Source organism: Mytilus edulis, chromosome 4, assembly GCF_963676685.1.
Source record: "Mytilus edulis chromosome 4, xbMytEdul2.2, whole genome shotgun sequence".
Lineage (NCBI taxonomy): Eukaryota > Metazoa > Mollusca > Bivalvia > Mytilida > Mytilidae > Mytilus > Mytilus edulis.
The window spans coordinates 87932396-87960138 of NC_092347.1; the positions used below are offsets into that span (position 1 = coordinate 87932396).

Here is a 27743-nt window from a genome sequence, read left to right on the forward strand (position 1 = left end):
TTATTTCTGTAGAGGATATACAAGAGACAACATTTCTCTGATAAACTGGCATTTTACTTCTGTAGAGGATATACACATGACAACATTTCTCAGATTAACTGGTATTTTACTTTTGTAGAGGATATACACGAGACAACATTCCTCAGATGTACTGGTATTTTACATCTGTAGAGGATATACGGCCTAAAAATGTGTCTACAGTTTGTCGTTCAACGTTTGTTTGTACAAACACTACATTTGTTTCTACCTCGAATTTTAGTAAAATGATTGATTTTTTTTTAATTTTCTGAGAAATTGCAGATATAAACCAGATTTCCTGTGTCAATTTTATAAAAATCTGGCAAGAATGGTATATGTGAGAGCTTTAACAAGATGGAAAGAATGTTATGTCAAGTCTTTATAAAGATTGCAAATTTTGGTATTAAAATTGATTCACTCATTAGTTTTTACATTTATTCTTAAAACCAGTTGTTGGCATGATACAGGATATGTTATTCTCATATACTCTATGATGGTATAATAACCTAACAGGAAGGATTGTGCTTGATTTTCATATAACTGAGGTCTGGATCTTGCAGGTCAGTAACTGCTAGTAGTACTGTTAATTTATGTATCGTCATTTTGCTTAGTTTCTTTTGTTTCCTATTCTGACATCTTTTAAACCGTGTTTTATTGTGTGTGTTGCTGTGTATTTGTTTTTTTCTACATTGGCTAAAAGTATAGGGGGATGGTAAGGATCTCACAAAACATGTTTAACCAAACCACATTTTTGCACTTGTCCAAAGTCAGATTAGTCTTGCATGTTTTTTAAATTTTATTTCATTTATGTGTTTTGGAGTTTAGAATGGTGTCCATTTTACTTAACTAGTACACATTTTTATTAAGGGGCCAGTTGAGGACCACCTCCGGGTGTGGTATTTTCTCGCTGGGTTATAGATTCGTTGGTGGCCTTTAGTTGTTATCTGCTCTTTGGTCAGGTTGCAGGCTTTTTAACATATTCCAGATTTCAATTCTCAATTTTATTCCAAGACTTGCATCATCTTTACTAATTTCAATGACATTTAAGGGATTCGAATTACTGGAATTAATTTGGGCTTTTTTCTTGTTTTCAAGAAGAGTGGGAATGCTTTAACAATTTTTTTACAACTCTTTAGACTAAGGGTAATTCAGAGCTATATAGGTATAGAAGCTTGCCAGCTATTGAAAGACAATATATAGATGTGTTTTGGTGTTTAATTGGATTGTTCTCTCAATACACCCAACATCTCCTTTCATTAAATACTAAGATATTGATTATGTAGTGGTAATCATTGTTTTAATTAATTGACTATTCAACATAATAGCCATTTTAAAAGTTCCTTCTTTAAACCAGCAAAATACAAAACACACACCATTTTATAACAATTTAATTGTTTTATATTATGAGAGAAACATACAACATAAGCACTATGACAATGCCAAAATTTTCATGAAAATAAATAAAACAAGTGTACTAAATATATAGTGACAATACCATATAATACAATTTATTAAATATTCCAATCGTGTATTTATACACTACCTTAAAAAAATTACTGGAAAGGTCAATATCGTTTTTGTAAAAAATCAAAAGAATACAAGAGAGTATCAAATAAAACTCATTTTATTTTTTTATATTTTGAATAAAAGTATATAACTTGTTCACTTTCATGACATTATTTAAAGATTTTATTCTGATGGGGAATAGTCTATTGATGATGTGAGATCCAACACACAATGAAAATGAAACTGCATTGCTGCCAAAGGTTTCCCCCAATTCATATAAATTAATACAAACAAAATTTCCACAAAATTACATAACACTAAGATCACAAAAACCTATGATTTTAAGAAGAAAAGACGAAATGATATTGATTCCATGGGTGATTTTTTTAATTTCATAGGAATGGAATTCCCCCCCCCCCCCCCCCCATAAATAAATGTAGCTGATAATCTCCTTTATGACTTGTGTCATAAAAACAAATTTCATTGACTATTTCAGTATACCTGTACTTCATCCAAATGAGTTTTGTTTCGTTTTGGATAAGCAGTTTCTAAAATGAAATTTTTTAAAAAAATTGTGTGAAATTCTGATTTGTCTTATTTGTTATTTAAAAGTCATTCATTTGGATTGGTTCTGCAATTCCAACCCAACTTTGATTATACATTTAAGGCATATTACTTACTGAATACTTTTGTATTTGTTATAAGGGGACATTAATGTAGGTTACTTTTAAGTCAATACTGTACTCTTAATAAGCCTGATGATAGTTTAGACCTATCAAATCTATGCACAAAAATCAGCCATTAATAAAATTGTTCACTTTAATGGAATCATGTAAATCGCCTCAATATGAAGCTTTTGTCTTGCAGTTTGCAAAATATGGCTAGCTGTTTATAAGAAATCCTTGACAAGTCAGTTGGGAACAAAAAAGGACTAGACTAACACTCTGTGATTGGTGGCCATGTTTTTAAGCTTTCAAGAAATTACAGAAAAAATGCTCAGTAATAAATTTACCATTGGTTCTATAAAGGCTATCTTGTCAAGTTTAAATATAGTTTAGATTAAGCGACTTTTTACAATGAGCTACTTTTTTTTTATTTTGCTAGTTCTATTACATTGGCTTTCAAGCAAAAAATTGTTATCAATTTGTTATTTCAATGTCAAATCTAATTTATAAGAAAGTTTGGTGAAAAAAATTGAATTGAAGAGTTAAAATACATATACAAATTTAAGATTTAAAGAATTTAGATACCAAGCAAAATTTCTTTGAAAATAAACACTTAACTCTTAAAGCATTTTGGCATATCTATGTGTTAAATGTAGTGAAAATTTTGTTATAAAAGGCTAAACATTATAGTTTTTCCAGTAGTGATTTAAACCACTCCTAGCCCTTTAAGCTAGTTTAGTAGAAAATTATAACCCCTGTTTAAACTGATGATTATGTTGGAAGATGATATTTGGACGATATAACCAATAGTAACAAAACCACACATCTAAAATGGAAAGGCATACAATGAATTCAAACTGGAATATTTGTTAATTAATCATTCCTCCTAACACAAAACTAAACATATACACAGCACTTCATGTGCATTTTTACATATCATTCACACACAAAAAATAACAATATTTTAAAAACATTTAAGTACATTTATACGTTAAAAATCTTGTTACACATTCATAAATAAGAAAGACTTGAGTTGAAATAAGAGGAACCTTCGTTTTTTCTTGGTATAAAAAGGCTTGGAGTAAATTCTTCATTTTTGTTGGTATTGAAAGGCTTTATATGACTTCCATCAATGTAATTTTTATCTCACATACTTGAGTTTTACAAATTTTCTACTAATTTGAAAGAATGTAACATCATTAGAAGACATCAGTGTTATTAGAAAATTCTCAGTTGCCTAGTTCATTTTAATGAAACATATGTCAGACATGCCTACATATAAACATACCTGTCTCACATACATTTTTTTCAATTGTTCATAGTCCAATCATAAAATTACAACACACAAAATAGTACTATTTATTTTAATTATAAAATACCTTATCGCTACAATTGCGACAATAGATCCAAGATTTTGCAACACTTAAACATCTGACATCATACAACAAACACTTTTGCTTTTTGGTGCAAAATATTTTCTCTTGAGAATACATTTTTTCAGTCTATGATGTCCAGCAAATGAAGAAAAGAGCGATAAGGTGTTTTATACTATTGTAATCTGAGCTCTTAAAAATTTGGGTAGAACATATTTTATTACCGAAAGGTTTTAAGAGCTGGTTTTATAATTGCACCCAACAGATAAGTTTGGTTTTGACCAATGTAAAAGTTTCCCAAAACAAATCAATTTAACATGTAATATTTTTTATTAACATGCCAATGAACAACTGAAGCATACAAAATACTAATGCTCTGTTTATCAATCATACACAGGAAAAAATTAGCAATCAAATATTTCTTAACTTCAAGCTAAAGCAAACAACCTGAGGCTAATGACAGGATGATTACAATAGTCATTGTATGATGGTTGGTCAATAGTGAATATTCACATTTCTTGAATCATAATTAAATAACATATGACACGTCCACTAAAGTGGCACAAGCAAAATCGTATGATCCATTTATCATTTATCTTTGATGGCCTTCACAAAAAGAAAGCAAAAATAGCAGAACTTGTAGTCAAGTGTATATTTTCACTAAAACAGTTTTAAATTCATAGCAATATTATCACCATGATCGTAAATACTTCAATGTCACAAAACCTGATTTTAGACAACAATTTCTATCCTTTCTTACAATCAAGACACACAGATATACTAAAATATTTCTACTAAGCTCCAAATATCTCAATAAAACAGTTAGCAAGTTTGTATCCTTATTAATAATTTCACTCAATCATTTTATTGAAGTAAACAGACAACCTCACCAATATAAAACAAAGTTGCTATCAGTACATTGAAGATGACAACAATGCAAAATTCAAAAGACCATTATAAACTGTCAAAGATATCATAACTGAAAATTCAAATGATGTGAAAGTGACCTTCCTCCATGATGGAATAATCTCAATACAACTTGGAATAGCCCAAGACAAAACTTAGTCATTTTACCAAAAATGTTCAAAAACATAGTAAGCAGATTCAGTCAAAATAGTTATTGCTGCTTCTTACAGATGACATAGGCCAATTTACTCTAGAAATGGATCTCTGTATTTAATATAAATAAAAGATTGATTAATCAGAGATATAAATAACCCTGATTACAAAGTTTAACTCGGCACAAGCAAAAGTTTTTTTGACAGAGCTATGAACAGCAGCTGAAGAAGTGGTACAGAAATAAGATGATACTGGTCAAATGTCTGTCAGACAAGTACACATACAATGTATATTGCCATGATATTAACAACTGGCAGACAAGTATACATACAATGTATATTGCCATGATCCTAACAACTGGCAGACAAGTATACATATATTGCCATTATACTGCCATTATCATTCACTCAAGCTATTGGTCCACAATGTACACTTATTGAGCTTTCAGATCTGTTACACACTATCACAGCTACTTTGACACATAAGTATAGGTCCGTACAGGTGATCGAGAGGTGCCTTCTGGTGGTTCTACGTTTAAAAAGTCCCAAATTAATATTGTGTCGTCGTGTGAACTGCTCACTATTTGGAATTCATCAAACTGCAGACGAAATACTCTCCCTGAATGTTCCTGAAATAACAAAGACAGTACGTTGATATCAAATAACATGTTAAACTTTTGAATACTGATACTATTTCTTTCTGAAATGTTTCCAATGTTTTCATCTTGCTCAAGGAACAAGACTCACTCGGCTGTTTTTAAGTTAATACAGATATGTGAAAGGTTATCGGGCTATTGTAATACAATTTAAGCACCTTTAGTTGATTTGTAATAAAAGATTTAGTGCTTTTGTTTCTGATCTTTCAACAAACAAGTGCAATAGTTAGAATCAGTCAATCAAGACTTATTGTACAGTATAACAAAATAGAAACTCATTAATGTTATCAGTTCAACAGTCCTCCTGTTAATCTTTTTGATCTGTTTTAAAATATGAACTACCATGCCTAAGTCTACAAATTGCATTATGCTTTTGTATAAATAGTATAAGACAATCTTCAGAGCTATAAGTTTTACTAAATAACATTGAAAATAAACAAAAAATCTCCCTATTTTAGACAATGTTTATATACTTTTACTGTAGAAAATTTAACTTTCAAGCCTGTACAATAAATAGACTATGTAACACTAAATTCCTTTAGTTGGCATATCTTACCACAAGTGTTCTGAGACAGAGAGTTCCTGCTGGAGCTCGTGGATCCAAGGCAGCTGCAAGATCCCATACTTTGATTTTTCTGCAAAATATTGTTGCATTTATAAAACATGCAATGAGTTCAAATAATCTCAGAGCTAAAATTCAAGTTAATAGTATATGCATTGCTTTTGAAATTTCATACATTAACTGAATATTAAAAATTTATGTTATTAAAATCCTTGTCATGTTTCTTCCTCAGAAATTTTCACCAATTATCCCTATCTATGCGTTAATTCACACATCATTAAATTGTAGAATAACAGAGGGAAAGAAAAGTTTGAGATACTGTTGAAATGTCATTTAACTTATTTGAATTTTAATTAACTGAGAATTTCCTCTATACTCTTTTCTTATTGTAATTGTCCGATGAAGATTTATAAAACTAATTTATACAAACCCATCATAGGCACCACTGACAATACGTTTATTATCAAATCTTATACATCTAACTAATTCCTCATGTCCTTCTAATACACGTAGACAAGCACCACATTCAATGTCCCACAACCTGGAAAACAATTAGTCAGCATGAAATATAAACCATGTGATTACAGTACATTTAACAATTAAACTGATTTAAAATCTGATATCCCCATACTGACAATTCATATTTGTTGACCAGAATATATTGTGAATCCTAGCCATGACTTTTTATACTACAAATTCTATGTTAACATATCTATTAAAGTGGTATACGAATATCTTTCTACAGCTTTAATGAGTGAAAATGAAGAATGAATGTCGTAAAATGTTTCTGACAATACCAGATATAGAATTGATCAGACAACCATCTCAATAGATACTAGGAATTATCTATGCATCAGCAGTATTTTTAATTTTCTTTTTATTATGTCATACTTAAGCTAGTGACAAACAAAAATAAATAATCTAAAATCAAAATTCACAAGGTGTTTCTTTGTTACTTTTAGCATGGTGTTGATCCCTGATTTGATCAACCCCTTTTGATTTTGCTTGTCATACAACTTCATCACAATCCCTGTTGGAAAGCTAAAGGAAGCATCAACTTATCTTAAATTACCACTAAATGCCAATGTCAATAAATTTTAAATTTTGTACAGAACCCCTGATAAAGCAGAGTTGTGTACAAAAGGGAAACTATTGACTTTACCTGATTGTATTGTCTGAACTGCCACTGACAACAAGTCTATCTCTGTACTGTAAACAGGCAATACCTCGTTTGTGACCATTTAATGTCCTAACAAACTCACAAGAAGATGTGCTCCATACCTAGTAATATCCATAATATAGTAAATACATTGTCAGATCAGTTTTACCTTAACTAAACTGTATCAACTCAACTGCCAACGACTGTATAAAACATATTTTAATGCAATTGTCAATAACTGTGATGTATTTACTACACATGATAAACTCAAGTAATAACTCTTCTGTATACATTTGGTATTTCTCATTTTTTTTCAGTAAAAAATGTTGCAATACCTCTTAGGCATGAATGAAGTTGCGATCATTACACTGATTAATTGACAGAAATAGATATCAAAGTATGACATTGTTTTTGGTTTGTTTTCATGTCCTGTCCATGAATTGATATGCATGAATACTGAGTGTGTCAATACTCACCCAAAATTGAATTGCCAACTTCAGTAAAATTATTTTAGAACATGTAGAAGATTTCATCAACAATTAATAATATGAGGAGTATAAAACCAATTTGATTCATGTAAACAGACAACTTCAGTGCCATGGTATACAGAATGTCAATGGTTGAATGTATCAAATTATATTTTTTTAGTAGAATTCCGGAATATACTTGTACAATCTCATAATAAACAAGTTTTCAAGGTCCTTTCTGTAATGTAGAGTTTCAGTTATTGTCATTTAAACAGTTTAAAAGATCTTGAACACCACTTTTTATTTCCCATGACAAATATCAGATGATTTATAAAATTTCCAATTCCTCAAAAATTGCCCAATGAAGTGTGATGAAAAGATATATTTTACCCATGGTCTTCTAAATACAATATAGTATATCCTACCTTGATTGTTCTGTCCCCTGAAGCAGAGACGATATATTTCTCATCAAAATCTACAACATTTACTGCTGCCCGATGTCCTACTAACACTCTTCTCAGGTTTATTTCTGACGGTGACTGCATGTCCCAAACAGCTATTGATCTGTCCTAAAACCAACAGATGGTCTAAATGTCAGTAGATGACAACTTTCCCTCAAAGAAATCACTTTAAATTTTTTTATTATTAATTATTCCTTATTTTGCAAGTTTTTTAATGGCAAAAGCTTAATTTATTATTTTTTTTTCAAACAAAAAGAGAAGGATTTTACCCCAATTTATATAAGATGTAAAAATAAAGAATTTTCATTTGAGATTTACTTCTTTAAAATCATTCAAATATAACATTTGTTAATACAAGGACACTAGATGTGTCAGTATGACTTTCTCTTCCTGCTTGTAGGCTGTAGCAAACTTCCAGTGCAAAAGAGGTAACAATACAACAAAGACAAGTTTTAGATTTCCATGCTGTCAATACTAAACACATCCATTTAAGATGACCTACTTTTGAACATGTAACCATGATGCCATCACAGAATCTTAAATGTAATACAGCTTCACAATGATGAATAAGTGTGTTTGTCATCTCTCCAGTTCTTACATCCCATACTCTGTAAAATAAACCATGTGTAAATCAAAGTTGACAGATTAGCATTCAAGTATTCATTCACCTAACAGATTTTTTTTTTATAAAGGTGAAAAATTGGGTTGACCATCTTTATGGTAGGGAATTGATATGTAATAATAATTTTCAATTCTGTAAAAGAAATTCTTTGATAAGACTTTTATCATTCATGTAAAATGTGTAAAAAAATTCAATTTTAAAAAAAAATGTATTTTCTCTCTCTTTCAACTTATAAATATTTTGGACACAAGTTTTTTTGCTTACTATGATCATACTTTTTAAATTTAAATTTAAATAATAATATTGTTTCCTACTATGGACAAATATGATTTTTTCTTCAAACTGTCATTTATTCTTTCAACCATGTCAACCTTTTTCTTTCATCTTAAAGCTCACACTTGTACACACATTACATTGCTAGCACACACAATACAGAGGACATCAAAATGTAATTATATTAACATTGCAGTTGTGATGACACTTACCTGACAGTTGAACCACTAGAGCCTGATATTATTATACTATCATTGTACTGTAGGCACAAGACAGAACCAGTGTGACTCGTCAATACTTGTACACATTCTAAAGTGTTGTGATGACACTTACCTGACCGTTGAATCACTAGAGCCTGATATTATTATATTATCATCGTACTGTAGGCACAAGACAGAACCAGTGTGACCCGTCAATACTTGTACACATTCTAACGTGTTACGATCCCATAACTGTAAAATAAGTAGATACTTTTAATTTCTTGATTCCTTATTTAATGTTCCAATATCACAACCGAAAAAAGAAGAACATTTTACAAGGATAGTCATTTGTAGATGTTGACTTTATACAATTAAAGACATTTAATGGGGTTTATGCAAGAGTTAATTATTAAACTCCAAACTTGAATATATTTTCTAATAAGACCTAATTAGACCAAGGTAAAATAAATGGGGAATGTGTCCATGGGACACAAATGATGCCCCTGCTTACACATCATATAAAGTTATAAAGGGATATAATTGAAGAGTGATAAAAGTGACGCTACGTACAACGGATGGACAAGTGTAAAAATTAATGCCCCTCCGCTATGACTGGGACATAAAAACATAGGAGCCTCCTTATTATGTAGTCATATTTTGTTTCATTATATGACATATTTCTGGTTTGGTTATACATTTAAATAACCCTGGATTTGATGATTTCATTGATTCCACTGTCTCATTATACATGTATAACCTATTTCATAACAATATACATGATATATACACTACTTAATCTTTAATTAAACTAGTTTGCTGCAAATATTGTATAAATAAATGGACTGGCCTTGAGCAACAAGGAGGCAGTTGCTGATAGTGCCAGGATTTAAAATTTAACAATGCTATGTAAATAGTTCAGAGTTCAGAGTGTTAAAATATAACTCTAGATCTATTATTAAACATATTGTATTTGTCATTTGTTTTACAATTAATGCTATCATATAATACTGATAACTTGTTTACCTTAATTGTGTTATCTCTTAATCCACTGATAATTCTGGTTTCATCATATTGTAAACAATAAACACCTTTACTTGTCTCACTCCGGCAGTGTATGCGCTTTAATGTGTGACGACCTGTCTTCCAATTTGTTTCTATTCTCTGAAAAAAGAAATATACATGGTCTTAAAGATTGTTCCATATCAATATGACCTTTGTTTCAATTCACACATAAACTTATGCACATCTAAGAGCCTACTAGAATGAATTTAAACAAAATACTGATACAGGGGATGAACATTTTATTAAATTTTCAGTAAAATAAAATTCTAAAGATAAATTGTTAAATTTCCCCCCTTTTTTTCGAAATATTTCATTATTGATACAATGATCAGTTAGTTCTATATGTTTTTGCAAGAGTATAAAATGGTTTATCATATATTTTCTTCTCAAGTGTTTTCAACAGAAAAAGAATGATTTATAAACTCCAACGTGATATTCAAGGTCATACACATATATATATATCAAAACCCCACAATTCACTTTCCTTAAAAATTATCACATACATGAGAATTAATTGTCTCAATGCTGTTTCTAATGGTGAAAAAAAATATTACTGAGTGCGACCTATAATCTTTCTCCTTGATTTTTATTTTATTATTACATTGAAATATACCCTATACCTCCATTTATCTTATAGAATAGATAATCAATTAAATTAATATAAGTGTCAGTGGAAATGAATAATTAAAAATCATTACAATGACAAAAAATTAGATTGTAACACATTTAACCATGGAGAGAATATCACAATACAATATATCTTCATTAAAACTAATTGCACACTTGAAATATATTTTTTTGAAAAGCAAAACAGATCATTTTTTTGTAAAGTATTGAAAGGTGATGGTCTGAAAATTTTGTGATGACAACACAATTTTAGTATTTTGCAAAAGAAACAACTGTGAGGACAAGCAGGCATCAAATTATTTTCACACTTAAACAAATGTTAAAAATCCCATCTTACCCATGTATTATTCTTGAGAGATGAGCAATAATTAATATGGTATGCATTAATTTATTGATTTACATATATCTCTATACTTACATCAATGTCTTCTATAATTTGTGGGTAGAGATTTCTGTAAAATTTATGATCTTTTAATGGTTCACCAGGTTTAGGCTTAAACAAGAACTGGATCCTACAAAAGAAGTCATGAGAAACATTATAGGTATTATATACCAACCGTCATTTCCATCTATTTCTTCATAGCAAGCTGTTGGAAACATATTCTCATTAGAAATAAAAAGTCATTTCCAATGAATGCAGTAAATGTGTCTTTAAAGTTCTTCTTACTCTATTTTGTAAGTATTTCAATAATAGTAATCTAAAAAAAATTATGCATTTTTTTTAATAACAAAATGGATAGTTGTCATTATTAAACTTATGTAGACATACTTTTTTCTGAAGAAAATTCTTTATTTTGTCCACATTTAGAAGAAGTTTACTTTTTTGTTTACTTCCAGGAAGCAATTCCCCGCCATATTTTCTGTATTCAAAGTGACCTTAGCGTGACCCTTCTCATAAAAATCTGGTGATCGCAATATCCATGGATCATGTGGATCCGTCATTTAAATAAACTATTATCTGATTGTTCATGTTATACACGTGCTCAATATCCATGCTTCTTTGTTGATTGTTTACTATAAGGTGACAATCGGTAAACTACGACTTCAAAACTTGACAATTAATGTGTGGCCATATTTTCAATTCATAACTGACAGAGAGAAAAAAATTATGATTATACGAAATTTTTGCGTAAAAAATGATAAAATCATGCACAGAAGACTTAAAGTTTATGATATATACATGCATTGGTTCAAGAATTGGATAAACATTTTGTTTCCCCAGTCACTCATTTCATATGACTAATATCAAATTGGTCTTTTAATTGGTCTTTATATCACAATCAGTCAACTACAGTGTTGTCCAGTAAATCTTAGTAATTTATATCCATATCCTTCAATTGACCTGACTATATATGTAAATGACCAGGTCAGCTGGATGTCACATGATGATTTTTTTCTCAATTCGCATCATCATAGTATATTATTGTGCTATAGCTAAAAGCTTCCGCCTTATCAGCCATCAGTGGCAAATAGAAAAGGGAAAGCATGGAGATACATGTTAATAATATACAGATGTTCAAAAAGTTCTACAATAGAAAATTGATTTCAAACATCTCCATAACTCTTAAGTGTAATTTTTTTTATCCTGCTATTATAACAAATATTTTGGCTTGATTCTGAAATAATTTTAAACAAAGCTAAAAAAAAAATTGATATTAACATGTTTGAGTGTAGTAAAGACACACAATGAAAGATTTAATTATATCATTTCATTCATATACTTACCAGCCCCTTCTTTCAGCGAGACCTCTCCAGAGTGTATCTGTTCGTGCCATTCTTTCTATCAATTTTTTCCATAACATTCCTTCTGATATAACACGATGCCATTCTTTACATACAAGTTCGGCAGAACACAATGATTTGGCATCCAAGTAGGATAATATAGTCTCTGCTATATGGTCTAAACCTTTTGCTGAAATATTACAATGTTATTAATATTTGACTGACCTACAAAAAACTTGTTTACAAAAATAAGTTTGAGGTCAGGTGAATTTTTGGTTCTAAGCAGTAAGCATGGTATTGTTTTTTTTTTAAATAGTTAAAGATTTTGTCATTCCAGGTTTTTTTTATATATAACTTACATGTAGTTACTCTATATGTTTTGCATTTTGTTCATTGTTGTAGGCCAAAGTGTGACCTGTTACTGTTTACATGTACAGTGGATAGTTTTCTCATTGTAAATCGTACCAATTCTTGTATTAAGTACTGATTCCATAATAAGATTAACCAAACACAGTTGTTCTCTTATTCATCAAAATAGAACAAATCTAAAGTTTGTGAAGCAGTCATTTTTTGCTACATTGAAGACCTGTTGGTGACCTTCTGCCGTTGTTTTTTTCTATGGTCGGGTTGTTCTCTTTGGCACATTCCCCATTTCCATTCTCAATTTTATTGAATGAAAGTATATTAAATCAGACCATGAACATCTACATCATGTACATACATGACATACAAGAATGGATTATTTAGATCTTATGCATATGTATATGTAGTTTCTAAACATTGATTAGATATATACAATAGCTCATGTGTTGTCACTGTACAAATGTAGATTAGCATCTGGCCTTTCCTATATCTTACATTCTGTGTAGCTTATTTTGGGATGGTACATTACATGTAATTATTGTAATCAAATTTTGAAGATTCTGTACATACATGTAATATATGGGCAAAAATATAGCTATGTCTTGGGTCATTTGATAATTCAGTATGATTCTTGCACTAAATGTTTTGGTAATTTCTGTAAAATGTATGATTAACTAGAGAATGTTTGTTTGTCTGTTGTTCTTTTTTATAGGTTTTGCTTTGTTTAGCACCAACAATCACATGACATAACTGGTTACGACTGAAACTGATATTAAACCTGAAATAATGGCATGGATTGTCAACAACATTTCCATCTTACCTGGTAATGCAGAAATAAAATCTCTTTGTAACATAGGTTTAAGAAATGCATTAATCTGTCCATGTTGGAAATGACACATTCGTGATAACAAGTGCTGAACAAAAGTAACTTGTTCATACTCTGTCCAGTGTTCAAATTGTTTAACACAAGGATCTCTATCCTTTAAATAGTCCTCAGAAAGCTCAGGTTGAACTGAAGTCTGTGTCTTTAATAATTGAGTCATCTCAGGCTACAAAATAAAATAAACTATATTAACTGTTGACACAGAAAATGACTTGAAAAATGCCAATACCTTATCATATGAATTATACACAATTTTAAAGTCAATGAACAAGGGTCATATAACAATTGATACCCTCGTGAGTCAAGTTCAAAGGACCCACTTAAACAGTTCAATTTATTTAAGGTTGAAAGTTCCATCCGTTATTTCTTATATTGCAACTCCACCTGAATACACAAGAAATAAGATGAGTTCCGGGATACATTGTACATTGTTGTACAAGAGGAAAAGTAAGAGACTTATGAATGTCTTGGTTTTGGAAACTGGAACTCATCTTATCTCACGCTGTATTGTAACTTTTGTAAACAAAGTTAAATGGAGATATGGTCAGCGAAAAAATATTATATTTCTTTTGGGTTTACATATTCAATAAGTATAATCATCTGTGGAGAGCAAGACCAGTTGTTAGCTCGGCCTTATTGGATATATAATATATAGGGGGCAGATTTTTTTGGAAAGAGGTTGAAATAGTATGTAAGTATGCATGTTTCCAAGCAACTGCTCTGTTTTAATGATGTTTTCTCTTATTTCTTCACACATTTTTTACCTCCACTAGGAAATCTGCCCCTACCCAATATGGCTGAAATAACTGTGAAGCCATATTATGGTGCTTTTTTGGAAAACAAACTCAACTTCTGGTAAAAAATATGGACAAGAATGACGTTTTGGGATTCTTTTTTAAAAGTTCAGGACTCAGCAGAGCCATGATTCTGAAATGGTGCAGCCAAATTAGACAAAATCTCGATAAGGTGTATATCTACAAATGTAGCATCCAGAATAACATATGCAATGCCAATATTGCATGACAACAAACAATTTTTTGAATAGAATAGACGTATTTACACTTGTATGCAAATTTGTCCGCCATTACGTATAACCACACAGGTTCCCGTAATCTTTGACATCATAATTTAAAATATTTGACGTCACAATTTGAAAGTGATTGTTGCTTGACGTCAAAAGGTGATTCGGAGTAGATCTAAGGTCATTCGGAGGCAAGATTCAGCTAAATACCAAAAGTGTAAATACGTTTATTGAAACACAATTTTTTTTTAAATTTTTATGCAATGCAGCAATATAGTGAAACAATCATTTTCTAACAACATAAATTAATCATGCATTAGATTTTTTTTTAGAATTTGGTTTGCTTCATAGTAGATCTTGATTTGACAGTTTCCTGAATCAGTGAATGAATACAATGACAAAGTGAAAATTGGGTGGAGTATTTAGTTTTCAACCATTTCTCTTTTTCTACACATCAATACCAACAGAATCTATTTAAAATGCAAATTTGATCATACAATTTGTAAATATACTTTTAAAAATCGTGATATTTTCCTTGAAACAGGTTTCTTTTAGAAAAAACATGCACAAAAATGGCGTCTATAATTGCGACAATTCAGGCAGGTTTTTCTTATTTAGTCGACTCGATGCGTACCCGTTTGATGTCTATCCTTTCGTCGGACGAAGTACATGTCTCCATATTTGTTTCTCCTGAAGACATGACTTCAGAATGTCTTGAATCACACAAACAAAGAGAAATATTTCACTCTTTTTGAAGACTGGTTTCCATAAAGGGATAGTAATTTATGACGTCAGACCGGAAGTGTCTTTTTGCAGTTAAATAGAAGAAACAGCAGGAATATTGTACATTTTTATTCATATTATGGCCAGAAGAAACAACTGTTTTATACGATATAACATTATTACACATAAATATTCTGTGTGAACATTTTACTTTCATTTTGTGTTCTAATAAAAATTGCAATGCAATCATTACTAAGTAACAAAGAGTTATACCCCTTTTATCGTTTATTTTGCTGGGAAAAGGGGGAGGGGTAGGACGTAACAATCTAACAACGAAAAAAAAACCATTTAGAGGTCAACATATGGTCTTTAAAAATGAGCTCTTGTCTAGCTATATCATGTATGTCTATGATAAGGTGAGATCAACAAAAAGAAATTTAGAATCATAAATGCGCTCTGACAGTGCTTTTTTCAAAGTTTAGTTTAAGTGCATTCGGATCCGAATCTTAATGCAAAAATAATACTAAATTTCCAATTTTGTAAACACTGATTAAAATGTGACAAAAGAAAAAAAACGAAACCATTCCTACTTTTTTAACATTCCTATATGAAATCTATTCTGAAGCAACTGTTGACAGCCCGCGGCGTCGACATTCGAATTCGGCGGAAAAAGCGGCATGATTTCCACATGTCATCAGTTTAGAAACAGTTTAACTGAGTACTTCTTGTGAGGTACTTAGACTTTGCATTCAGAAGATGTGAGCATGCTTTCAAAACATTGACATCATTAACTTATTGAGCAATATGTTATCTTAATACTACTCAGTTATAATTACGGGTTGTTCTTTCAGTATATATTTTGTAAATCTACAAGTAAAGTACATTAACAGATCTTATCGTGTACATGGCAGCGCTATTCAATCACATCGGGGTCGCCTCAAGTTTTGCCCGGTAACTACGGTATCGTTTATAATTTTTGAAGCACAATGTATTTGAATGATAGGCCTATATTTACTACTCAAACCTTGCAAGTGTTTTGCCGATGCTTATGTATTGCTACTTTATTTTAACAGAATATCATTACGCGTACACTACTGGTATATGCACAGGGCCTCGGTTAGCAGATTAAAAAAAAATGTTTATCAATATTTAACGTTCCCTGTTCACAGGCACAGATTTGCACACAGGCACAGATTGAGAATATGACTCTCCTCTCTGCGATTAGTTTTAAATCTATTAAGACTGATTCATATTCCTTTCTGTTCACTTATCCGCTTACTAGTTTTAGATACTTCTAAGAGCAAACCAACTACATGAATCCGTTTTCAAAATGTTAATTGATGAATTAGAGGTGTAGTAAGGCATGCATGATCGGTAGCCAGTTGGTCTTGGGACGCTCACGGAAGCGCCGTGGTAGAATCTTGTAAAAGGGGGGGGGGGGAGACATTCGCTCCCTGGAAGCTCGGAGAACTAAAAAAAATCGGAACCTCGTCAGAGGTTGTTTTTTATCACATGATATTAAAATATTGGGAATTGGAGCACTCTGATCAAATGTCATTATTTTGATCAGAGTGCTCCAAATCCCCATATTTTGATATCATCTGACGAGGTTCCGAATTTAGATAGGACCATGACCTGGGGTTAAATAAATAATAAATAAATAAAAATAAATAATCTTTATTTCAAAAGGATGATCCCATTAGTTAAAACTAATCTTCCTGAGAGTCCTCAAAATAATAATAACACATTTATAAGTACAAATAACATAGAGTATTATAAAGTTATATTATACACAATATACAATTGTATTTAAATAATAATCAAAAAAGCATATTAATTTGCACAATTGATAAAAAATTTGTAATAGTTTGTTTTAAAAGATACAAGTGTATTACTCATTTTTATATCATTTGGTAAACTGTTCCATATTTTAGAACCTAAATATGAAAATGTTTTCTTTAAAAAAATTTGTTTTTGGTTTTGGAAGATTTAATAGTTTTTCAGGCTAGATAAAAATGGAGATCTAATTACATTTGACCATTAACAATTGGTCCTGTTACGACTGATAACTATGTTTCAGTTTTTATACCTCAACCGATCAGCCACAGTAATAAAATTAACGGTACTAATTTTCTTGCACCAGATGTATAAATCTCGATCAGTTGTCTAAAAAAGTACACACCATTAATCAGGTATATGAACAGAAGAACTAATTTGAATGTTAAACAGGTTGGGAACAAACCCCCGGTATGGTGATTATACCTGTATAGAGGGATAATCCTTCTTTAGAGGGATAAAATTATCCCTCTATAGAGGGGTATTTTTGTTTGAACTGGATTTAAAGCAAATTAGGGCAGAATGGCATTTTCTAGTTATATTTGCTATAATCTCTAGCATTATATGTATCAATATATGCACTTTACTAAAAATTGGGATAACCAGTTTTCTGCTAAAGTGACAAAACTTGCAATCTATTGTATACCTATCTGAACACCTGATCAACATCAAAGGGAATTAAGTTGACCTTTAATTTCATGTTAAATCTAACAATAGAAATTCTGTTCAGTGAGCCATAATTAAGTGAGTAGAATTTACCTGATCATCACAGCTTTCAATCATGGTGAACAACAGATTTTATATTTAGTCAAATAGGCAGCAAACTGGGCATGTGCATATTAAACTAAGTACATCAATTGGTGCATCAACTGTTGCAGGTTACTGCCATAATAAGTAGAGAATGCCATTCTGCCCTATTTTGATTTAAATCCAGTCTAAACAAAAATACCCCTCTATAGAAGGATAATTTTATCCCTCTATAAAAGGATTATCCCTCTATACAGGTATAATCACCATATAGAGGGTTTGTTCCCAACCTGTTAAATGACATCGGTATTACCAGAAGTTCATAAACCCACAGGAACACAGGCGGGCACTCGTCTCAAAAAATAAATTTCCTATATACCTTTATATAACACAGGTATATAGGATTTTTTTTCTGAGACGAATGCCTTTGGTTTGTATCATTTTCTTTATAACTGTTTGTAATTTTAAAGGACTTGTAAAGTTATACCGCGATAACCCGACAAGAATTTTGAATTAATTCAGTGAAGACATTTTCAAGTTAATAAACCAGAATAATTAAGAAATAATTCCTTCATGGGCATTATATTTGACAACATTTTGTTGTCAAATATAATGCCTATCCATGTTAAAATGAGCATAGAGCATGACATGAAGGAATTATTTCGATTCTAATAGGACAAATACAGTATTTTTATAGGTCGAAGCGTACGAAAATACCGTAAAATGTTTAGCTGTTCCCGTTTCCTCCCCGAGGAGTCTGAACATTACATTTCATATTTGATAACTTTAAAAAATACGAGCAGGGTAAATATATGTTGTTCGGTATACCATATATTATAAAAGTTTATGTAAGCTACTTGAATGTATATATTGTATAGGATAACGATGGAAATCACTTTAATATAAACAGTAAATTTGTGCGCATGTGTCAAACATATTTTGTGCTCATTAGAACACGGCTTTGTTTACAAAGCGTAATAAGGACGAGTCATATTAGAATAGTTATTTGCCATGCAATTGAGTATACTTTAGTACTAGACGGAGATTCTTTGACCTCCAAAGAAAGATGCAAATTATACAATCGTTCTATGTAGGTTGTAATTGGACATTATGAATTTTAACAATAACAATACAATTATGCAATACAAAAATAAAATCATGTACTATGGTTGCCAATGAGAAAACCCTCCACCAGAGACCAAATGGCGTAGAAGGCTTCCAACTTTAAAAATAAAGGTCACAGTGATCAAAGCCCATACCGTCGCACAGTCGACTATAACAGTCCCCGAAGTGACACATGTTTGCTTGATATACCGACATGTCTGAATCTTAAAAAAAAGAGCTGGTTATAATCAAGTTATTCTTCCTCGTCATGTCTTCTTCCGGAAGTACTCCATTATTTAAGATATTTCGGAAGACATATTACAGAACTCGAATGCACTAATTGCTGAATCTGATGAATTACTAGGCATACATGTTTTTATTTTGTCTTTTCTCACCCTTTACTTTTATATCTTTTTTTAATTTCTTTGATTCCAATGGAAACCGCCATCAATATTGTGTGCAAAGTCCAGATTTTCCATTATTTTGAATAATTTAAAACATTGTCACACTGCATGACAATTTTCCAAGACATTTTGAAAAATGACCGAAAAATATTAGCAAATAATCATGCTTTAGAAATTGTTAATATATATAAATGGTTCAGTGTATCTAGTATGCAGACATTCTAAAAATGCCGAAAATTTGCAGACATTCTTAAAAATGCCGAAAATTTGCAGACATTCTTAAATTTGCCGAAAATTTGCAGACATTTTACAAAATGCATGTAATAGATATAGGAAGATGTGGTGTGAGTGCCAATGAGACAACTCTCCATACAAATAACAATTTAAAAAGTAAACCATTATAGGTTAAAGTACGGCCTTCAACACGGAGCCTTAGCTCACACCGAACAACAAGCTATAAAGGGCCCCAAAATTACTAGTGTAAAACCATTCAAACGGGAAAACCAACGGTCTAACATATATAGGATGGTTATATTGTACTTTTTAGATTAACACATTTACTCCACCGGGAAACAAATCAATTGATTTTGGGACCAGTGGGATAATCCCTACCCTCAGTTATGCTTAGGATATTTTAAAGAAAAAAGGGCCTTGTAACACAACAATGAATGTTGATGGCTGTTCCCATTGAAATCAAACAAATAAAAAAAGTAAAAAGTAAAAAAGACAAGATAAAATAAATTAATTATAAAACACAATTTTCTTAAACCTTAAATTTTGAAGAATGTCTTCAAATTATATATGGTTCTCTATATGTTTTTGTTTGTTTTTTGTATTTGCCGATATCTAACCGTCCAATAATATACATTCCACTGAGAGACCGCCTCTTTAATTTCACTGATGTAATGTTTTGACTGACTGCTTTAGGAGCTATTATTTACACTTTGTGGTCATTGAAAACATATTTGAATGGCTAGATAAAAATGGAGATCTAATTACATTTGACCATTAACAATTGGTACGGTTACGACTGTGATAGATTGTATCTATTTTGACTTATCATAATGTACCATCTTAATCACCTAGTACTTTATAGAAATGTAGTCGTGTTGGTCATAACACCTATTTTAACTGTAATCATTTAAAGTCGGCATTGAGTAATTCATTTCTATAGAATAGTCAACAAAGAAATGCTAAATACGTTTACTTTATTCAAGGGAAACACTCACGTTCTTTCTCGCCTATTCATATTTTGAGTATTACGAACGCATAAAATGCAAGCAGATAGTTATAATCTTTATACTTTTTAACTTATTTATACGAGACTTCGTTTTCTTTCATTTTCCTACACAAACGTATTTTTTTAAACATTTTATCGCAGTATGCATGACCTTGTAAATAACACATAGTATGGCAAATTTTATATAAGGTAAAACTGACATATTTTTCGGCTTAAATTAGAGGAGTATAATCTTGTACTTTCAATTTGCGATCAATTGAGAAAACTACAATATTTTTGTTTTTTCCCCTCCAATTTCTCACTCCACACCCACAAGTTCACACAATATTGTAACTCAATTTCGTTGTGGCAGCGCATCTTATTTACCCAACTCACAGCAATACATATATAGGGAAGTTACTATTGATTGTATTGAATTAATGTTTGTTCAAAAGAATGGGGGTTTCATCCAAGATAAGTGTACCCATTCCCCCTAAAATACACGTTTTTCGAATACAGAGTGGTATATTTGTAGACATTGACCACCTTTTTTTGTGACACCTGTTTATTATGCTGATTTATCTTCAACTATCAAAATTATAGCTTTCTTTGACTTTCAAAGTTACGCTGAAAAGTTTGGCCACTTGATTTTTTACATTGCTTTTACGCCTCAAATTAATATCAAATCGATACTAAATGAACATTCAAAGATATTTCTTAAGCCAGAAGTCACTTTGAATATTGTTATTAGTCTCTTTCTCTTTGCGAAACAGTGGTCATTTTGCTCTTACTGGACCAGTATTGTTTGAATTAGAGAAAGTACGACTTAGATACAATAATAGTTCACACCATATGCCAAACAGATAGTTTTAAACTGCGATAATTATACCCGTCTTATTTGTACCTCGTCAAATAAATCTGCTGCTAAAATTAAATAAGATAATAATAGGCTTAAGAACTGTCAACTTCACTGCAAGTACGCTAAATCTAATTATTACATGTGCACAAAAATCATTTATCACAACTAAGGACACTCCACCAGTGGTCAAATTTCTAACAAGCGATTGGTCATTTTCAAAGTCATATCTTTATGGTCAGTTTAATACCTATCAGTAGCTATATCATACGGATGATACTTATTAACGCCCTATTAAGATTAAACGCCCGTGGGTGTGATGGCAGATAAAGATACAAGTTATTAATCAGCGGTCACCATACCCTAAGAAAGTCGCGTTATCGCTTTCGTCATCGCGAGAGAAAACAGTCAATAATTGCTACCAATGATTATCGGTGCCTCATTCACTTGACTCCAATTTAACAAATGTTTCTCTACATCTTAAGACTAAATGTTTCAAGTTCAAACAATTAATTTTATCACGCAAATATCTTGTCCATCAATCTGGAACCAATGTCGTGCTGACCAGAACCAATCCTTTGCTGGCCATCTATACTGGTCAAATAATGTCACCACAAATAAGTTTGAAATTCTTATTCGGTGTTTGGTGTTCAGCTAACGTGCTGCTTTTAAATTGTATTACCAAACATACAAATTGGCATGTAATCGTTCATATAGAATCATTATTATAAAAACTGTTCCAGCAGACTCTCAGAAATCGACTGTATATATATTATACAACAAAAGATCTTGATGTTGATTGGACCGACGGCTCTTGCAGTTTTTTTTTTCTAGAAATTAACTGATATCTTTTCGAAAAAAAACTTGTTCCACGGGAGAGAAATGGCTGACCAGAATAATGTAGAGAGAGTAAAAGGACACTCGTTTCTTATTGACAATATTCTAAGTAAAGACGATCGACCATCAAATAGTTCCAAGGACCAACACAGTACCAGAGAATGTCCGAACCAATCATCTGAGTATAGTCCAAGAAGCAGCTTCGACCGAGTAACAAATTGTTCTATTGACCAATACAGTCCAAAGAGTAGGGACGATGGAACAACAAATAATTCCAATGACCAATACAGTCCAAGACTCGAAGAAATACAAGGTAGTTAAAATTTCTGAAAATGATTTTTCTTACATGGAAGCATAATGTGAAGAGAATAAAATAAATTCTTTTGAATAGAATTTCTATTTTTCGAAACTAATGCTTGATTTTGGGATTGTTTTTTACTATCGATTAAGTTGTCAGTTATTTTTTTACATAAGCGGTTAATTTGTTTCTGTTGATAAAAGAAGCACTTTATATATTGTTATTCCTTTGTGAAGTTGTAATTACTTTTTGCATTTAAGATTTTTATAAACTACTTTCATATATATGCAAGGATCTTTTACGATATACGAAACGATAATATAATTTTCATTTCAGACTCAAAAGGCCATATAAATAGTTTAACAAATTACAAAATATTTCATCTATTATTGAAAAGTAAAAACTTGTTATTTCAACATGATTAGATGTATTCTTTTTTAAATTGGTCTTGGTTATTCAAAACTAAAAAATGAATTTATTTTAATTCCCCAATATAAACTGTTAGTGGTAAAAAGAAGAATCTCTGCATATGAGGCGCAGTAGAAGTATTTCTGGTTAATATAATATTTTTTTAATGTCTTAATATAAACATTAGTGATTAAATTAATTTCAAATAATTCAAACATTGGGCCTACATCGGAAAGTGACCGAAAGAAATTCCATTCATAATTTCCAACCTATACATTTTTTTTCTTTTTACCCTTCGCGTTTATTAATTAGTTTTCAAGCATTTTATGTTTCAATTGTATGGAATATTTTCTGAAAAAAAAAGTTTATTAACAGCTTTACTAAAATAAGGAATAATAATTATATTTTTTTTTTATTATTCCTCCATTGTTTATAAACACTAAAAAAAATGATAAATTTAGAAGAAAATTATTTTCCTGTTTCCGTAAATAAATCTTCAACAGCATTTGTTTTTCGTAGACAAGACCAGTCTTACGACAAGTCTTGTCATTTCTAGTTGAAAATAGTTCTAAATATATCTTAAATCATATATCATGTACATGCAGTTATTATCCCTTATGCATGCATGTGTAAATGGTATTAATGAAAAACGATTGTCTCGTGTCGTTAGGAATAATGAATAATAGAAACAATTAATATTTAATTTATGTTTGTCTTTGGAATTTGCCGCATTAGTTTTGTTCAGTTAATTTTGTTTCTATCTTTGTAAAATATATTTTCAGTTAAGAGATGAATTACTGGTCGTCCTCTGTGGGTTTTTTCTTTCGATAATGCAAATTAATACACCTGCAATCCTTTGCATGCAATCGATTTCTTTATATCTGCGAAATAAAATTAAAAAGCACCTATTAATCCACATAATATTTAAGGAGAGAATGTGGGGAGTACATTACAGAGAAATGATAATAAATTTTTAAAAATATTTGAAATTCCAATAGTAAACAAAAAATTAACATTCCAAGATTAAACAAAACATTAAGCAGAACACGAGAACACGGAATAGTCATACATTCCTGATCATGGGTGTAAAAGTATCGCGCTACAATTTACATGTAGACATACAACTTCGACGATTTGAACATTGTTAGAAAACATATGCGCTAATCTATTTAAATTTACTGAAATATGGTTAAATGAAAACAAAACGCAAACACAAAAAAAAAAAAAAAAAAAAAAAAAAACATCACATCTCCAAAAGTATTGCTTTGAATATATTTTTGTTGAATATGTTATAGCTAGATTTTCAGTTGAAATGATTTTATGTAATTAAGCAGACCAACGAAGCTTGACCAGAGACTGTATATACATGAATTATATTTCTGGTTTTATATACTTCAAACAATCTATTTTATAAAGTGTGCATTTGTATCAGCTTGAAGTCATCCATATAGCACTGTAAATGTTAGACCCCTAAATTAACTAGTCCTCTCAAAATTCAAAATCGTTAAAACGAAAATGAATTAAAACTGTTAACACAAAACTCATGTTCGAAATGATCAAAATGACTTAATATAGTTTGCCGTTTCAGTAAAAAAAAACCAAACCAATTGCCTATAAAACATACACTTATTCACTTCTTGTACTTTCAGGTATATGTAGTTGTTCAGAAGATAGCAGCAATGCCTCTCCAGACTGTCATTTGAAACTAAGACATAAGAAAAAAACGCGCACCGTGTTTTCCCGTCATCAAATTTTCTACCTGGAATCCGCATTTGAAATGAAGCGATATTTATCAAGTACAGAGAGATCAGAGATGGCAAGAACATTAAAACTAACAGAAACGCAGGTTAAAGTCTGGTTTCAAAATCGACGAAATAAATGGAAATCACAAATGAGTGGACAGGATTCATATTCACCAGAAACGCCAATGTACCCCCCTTTCCCACCAATACCTGTAGATCCAAGAATTCAACAAAGACTTGCAATGTTGCATCATGTGGCTCCATTTTATTACTGAAACACTTGACATTCTATGTTATATGTTCATATTGTCACATTATTATCACTATACACTAAATATGTAATTATATTATAGTTTTGTTGTGAGCTACGCCAATTCAAACAAAAACTCAAAGACGATTTTTTATAAATAAATAAAGTTCTCGTCGTATTTTATAAACAAGATCTGAATATATCTCTATATGAAGTGTTAATCTGATATAAACACCTATATACATGATCTAAAGCATTGGATATTTAGATGTCAACATACCGCGGTCTTCAGCATTACACAAGTGGCATCACTGGTTGTCTTTCATTTTGATAGATTGCTTATAGATTTAAAAGAAACTACCAAAGATTGTTCAACATTACGAGTTTTTAGAATTTCGGGTTTGTAAGTGTTACACGGACCAACAACCAATACGACCACTAAGGTTGCGAAACGCTACCACAACAAAGCTCCTGACTTGAGACACATTAACGTGTAGTGGCACTAAACTCATTTTTTACTCTCCTTTTTTAGTGATTACTCGCCTTGTTTCATTTAAAATTAGTGGAATCACAAAAGAAAAAGAAATAACATTTAAAACATTGATATCCTGAATTTCTAAAAATACGGAACTAAGAGAATTGATCATTCAAAACGGAAAGTCCTTTTTCAAACAGTCAAATCAAAAATATAAATACTAAAGTACATCAAACCAGAGACTCTTTGATCAAACCAATCGGATTTGGATAGTAAGAAAAAACTATACAAATCCTTGATCAAACGAATTCAAAACAAGACAATAACAATCAAAACCAAGGAGTAAACAAAGACTCACAAAACCAAAGGACATTAACATCAACAGTTATAAATAATAATTAAGAAACAACACGAACTCCACTAAAAACCGAGAGTTAAATCAGGTGCTCCGGAAGGGTAAGCATTTCCTGCACCGTATACGGCACCCGTCGTGTTATTTCTTTGTTCAGTTCGGTAAAGATGAAAGGTTATTATGACTGAGGAAGAATATCATATTCCTTAATTAATATTTCCGATTAAATCTGATTTTAAGGTTAGCTTAACCATTCTTTTTATGGCAGTCGCATATATAATAATTTCATCATATTTACAACATTGTGTGAGCAAAAAAAACAACAGACTCAGTAGGTAAAATTGTCAGGAATTGGGATTCAGCAGTCAGCATTGTGTTATAATCTTAATCACTATATAAAAAAAAAAACATTTCAACAAAGAAAAACTAAACGGCATTCCATGTTTCTTCTTTTCATTCTTCATTTCCATGTATCGTCCTCAATATGCATAACTTATTTGCCACTGGACGTTAAACAACCAACAATCAATCAATCATTTCCATGTAAGTACTTACAATTTAATATATTTTGTAGTATCATTGCCTTCTAATTACAGACTAGTATCAACCATGATACATTGACAAATTAAAATTATCGACAAACAAGAATTATGTGTCTGACTATTCAGAAAAGGGGTCACACATTACTTGTTATTGTAAAGCTGACGACCAAATTAATATGAAAAAAATTCGAGTAGTACTTTCCTCACTAGTACTGAGATAACTTAAGTGTGACATACATGCAGCTATTGCTTCGAAGAACAAGAAAAACGGATAAACAAACATAGTGAATGTTATAAAGTGTATGTTTTATAGGCAATTGTTTTTTGCCATTTCACAAAGTCGTGTATTTTATAATGTCTCAATACAAAATTCTTGGACATAATATAGTATTGAGAAAGGAAATGGTGAATGTGTCAAAGCGACAACAACCCGACCATAGAGCAGACAACAACCGAAGGCCACCAATAGGTCTTCAATGTAGCGAGAATTCCCGCACCCGCAGGTGTCTTTCAGCTGGCCCCTAAAACATGTATACTAGTACAGTGATATTACAGTGATAATGGACGTCATACTAAACTCCGAATTATACACAAGAAACTAAAATTAAAAATCATACAAGACTAACAAAGGCCAGAGGCTCCTGACTTGGGACAGGCGCAAAATTGCGGCGGGGTTAAACATGTTTATGAGATCTCAACCCTTCCCCTATACCTCTAGCCAATGTAGAAAAGTAAACGCATAACAATACGCACATTAAAATTCAGTTCAAGAGAAGTCCGAGTCCGATGTCAAAAGATGTAACAAAAGAAAATAAATAAAATGACAATAATACATAAATAACAACAGACTACTAGCAGTTAACTGACATGCCAGCTCCAGACCTCAATTAAACTGATCGAAAGATTATGTCTTCATCATATGAATATCAGGCACAATCCCTCCAGTTGGAGGTTTAGTATCATACTATCATAAAATATATGAGAAGAACATAACCCGTGTCATGCCAACAACTGTTTAAAAAAAATGTGTTTAGTTCCGATGCAAAGACCCTATAAGTGAATCAATATTAAAGCCAAAATATGCAATCTATAATGACCTGACAACAGTATCGTAACTATATCCCTTCTTAATAAGTCTGTTATATTTACGAATTATTTCCTTATACCGGTGATAAAATTTAGTAAATGTTTTGACCAGTTTGTGATATCGAAAACCCTGGTGTAATAATTTTTCAGTAATACACATGTACAG

The 27743-nt window shown here is 31.1% G+C and overlaps 2 protein-coding genes across 2 annotated transcripts; one reads left to right on the top strand and one right to left on the bottom strand.

Annotated features, from left to right (window-relative positions):
- Positions 1-1390: 1390 nt before the first annotated feature.
- Positions 1391-15505, bottom strand: LOC139520918 (F-box/WD repeat-containing protein 1A-like). The gene is made up of 12 exons (XM_071314000.1): positions 15333-15505; positions 13615-13843; positions 12435-12621; positions 11128-11221; positions 10044-10181; positions 9154-9272; positions 8428-8533; positions 7890-8033; positions 7001-7119; positions 6269-6379; positions 5833-5911; positions 1391-5249 (listed from the first exon to the last, which is right to left on the bottom strand). Exons 1-12 carry the CDS (start codon positions 15396-15398, stop codon positions 5091-5093), a joined length of 1551 nt encoding a protein of 516 aa, XP_071170101.1. The 5' UTR covers positions 15399-15505; the 3' UTR covers positions 1391-5090.
- A 6413-nt stretch (positions 15506-21918) lies between these two features.
- On the top strand, positions 21919-25219 carry LOC139520919 (homeobox protein HMX3-like). Its single transcript, XM_071314001.1, has 2 exons — positions 21919-22737; positions 24780-25219. Exons 1-2 carry the CDS (start codon positions 22470-22472, stop codon positions 25145-25147), a joined length of 636 nt encoding a protein of 211 aa, XP_071170102.1. The 5' UTR covers positions 21919-22469; the 3' UTR covers positions 25148-25219.
- The last annotated feature ends 2524 nt before the right edge of the window (positions 25220-27743 follow it).

Excerpts from the sequence above, each read along its gene's own strand:
- LOC139520918 (XM_071314000.1), bottom strand. The coding sequence starts at position 15,398 with ATGTCTTCAGGAGAAACAAATATGGAGACATGTACTTCGTCCGACGAA. Across the intron at positions 13,844-15,332 it reads AAAGGATAGACATCAAACGG|CCTGAGATGACTCAATTATT; the intron begins GTACGCATCGAG and ends TTTATTTTGTAG. Across the intron at positions 8,534-9,153 it reads TCTAGTGATTCAACGGTCAG|AGTATGGGATGTAAGAACTG; the intron begins GTAAGTGTCATC and ends TTTATTTTACAG.
- LOC139520919 (XM_071314001.1), top strand. The coding sequence starts at position 22,470 with ATGGCTGACCAGAATAATGTAGAGAGAGTAAAAGGACACTCGTTTCTT. Across the intron at positions 22,738-24,779 it reads AAGACTCGAAGAAATACAAG|GTATATGTAGTTGTTCAGAA; the intron begins GTAGTTAAAATT and ends TTGTACTTTCAG.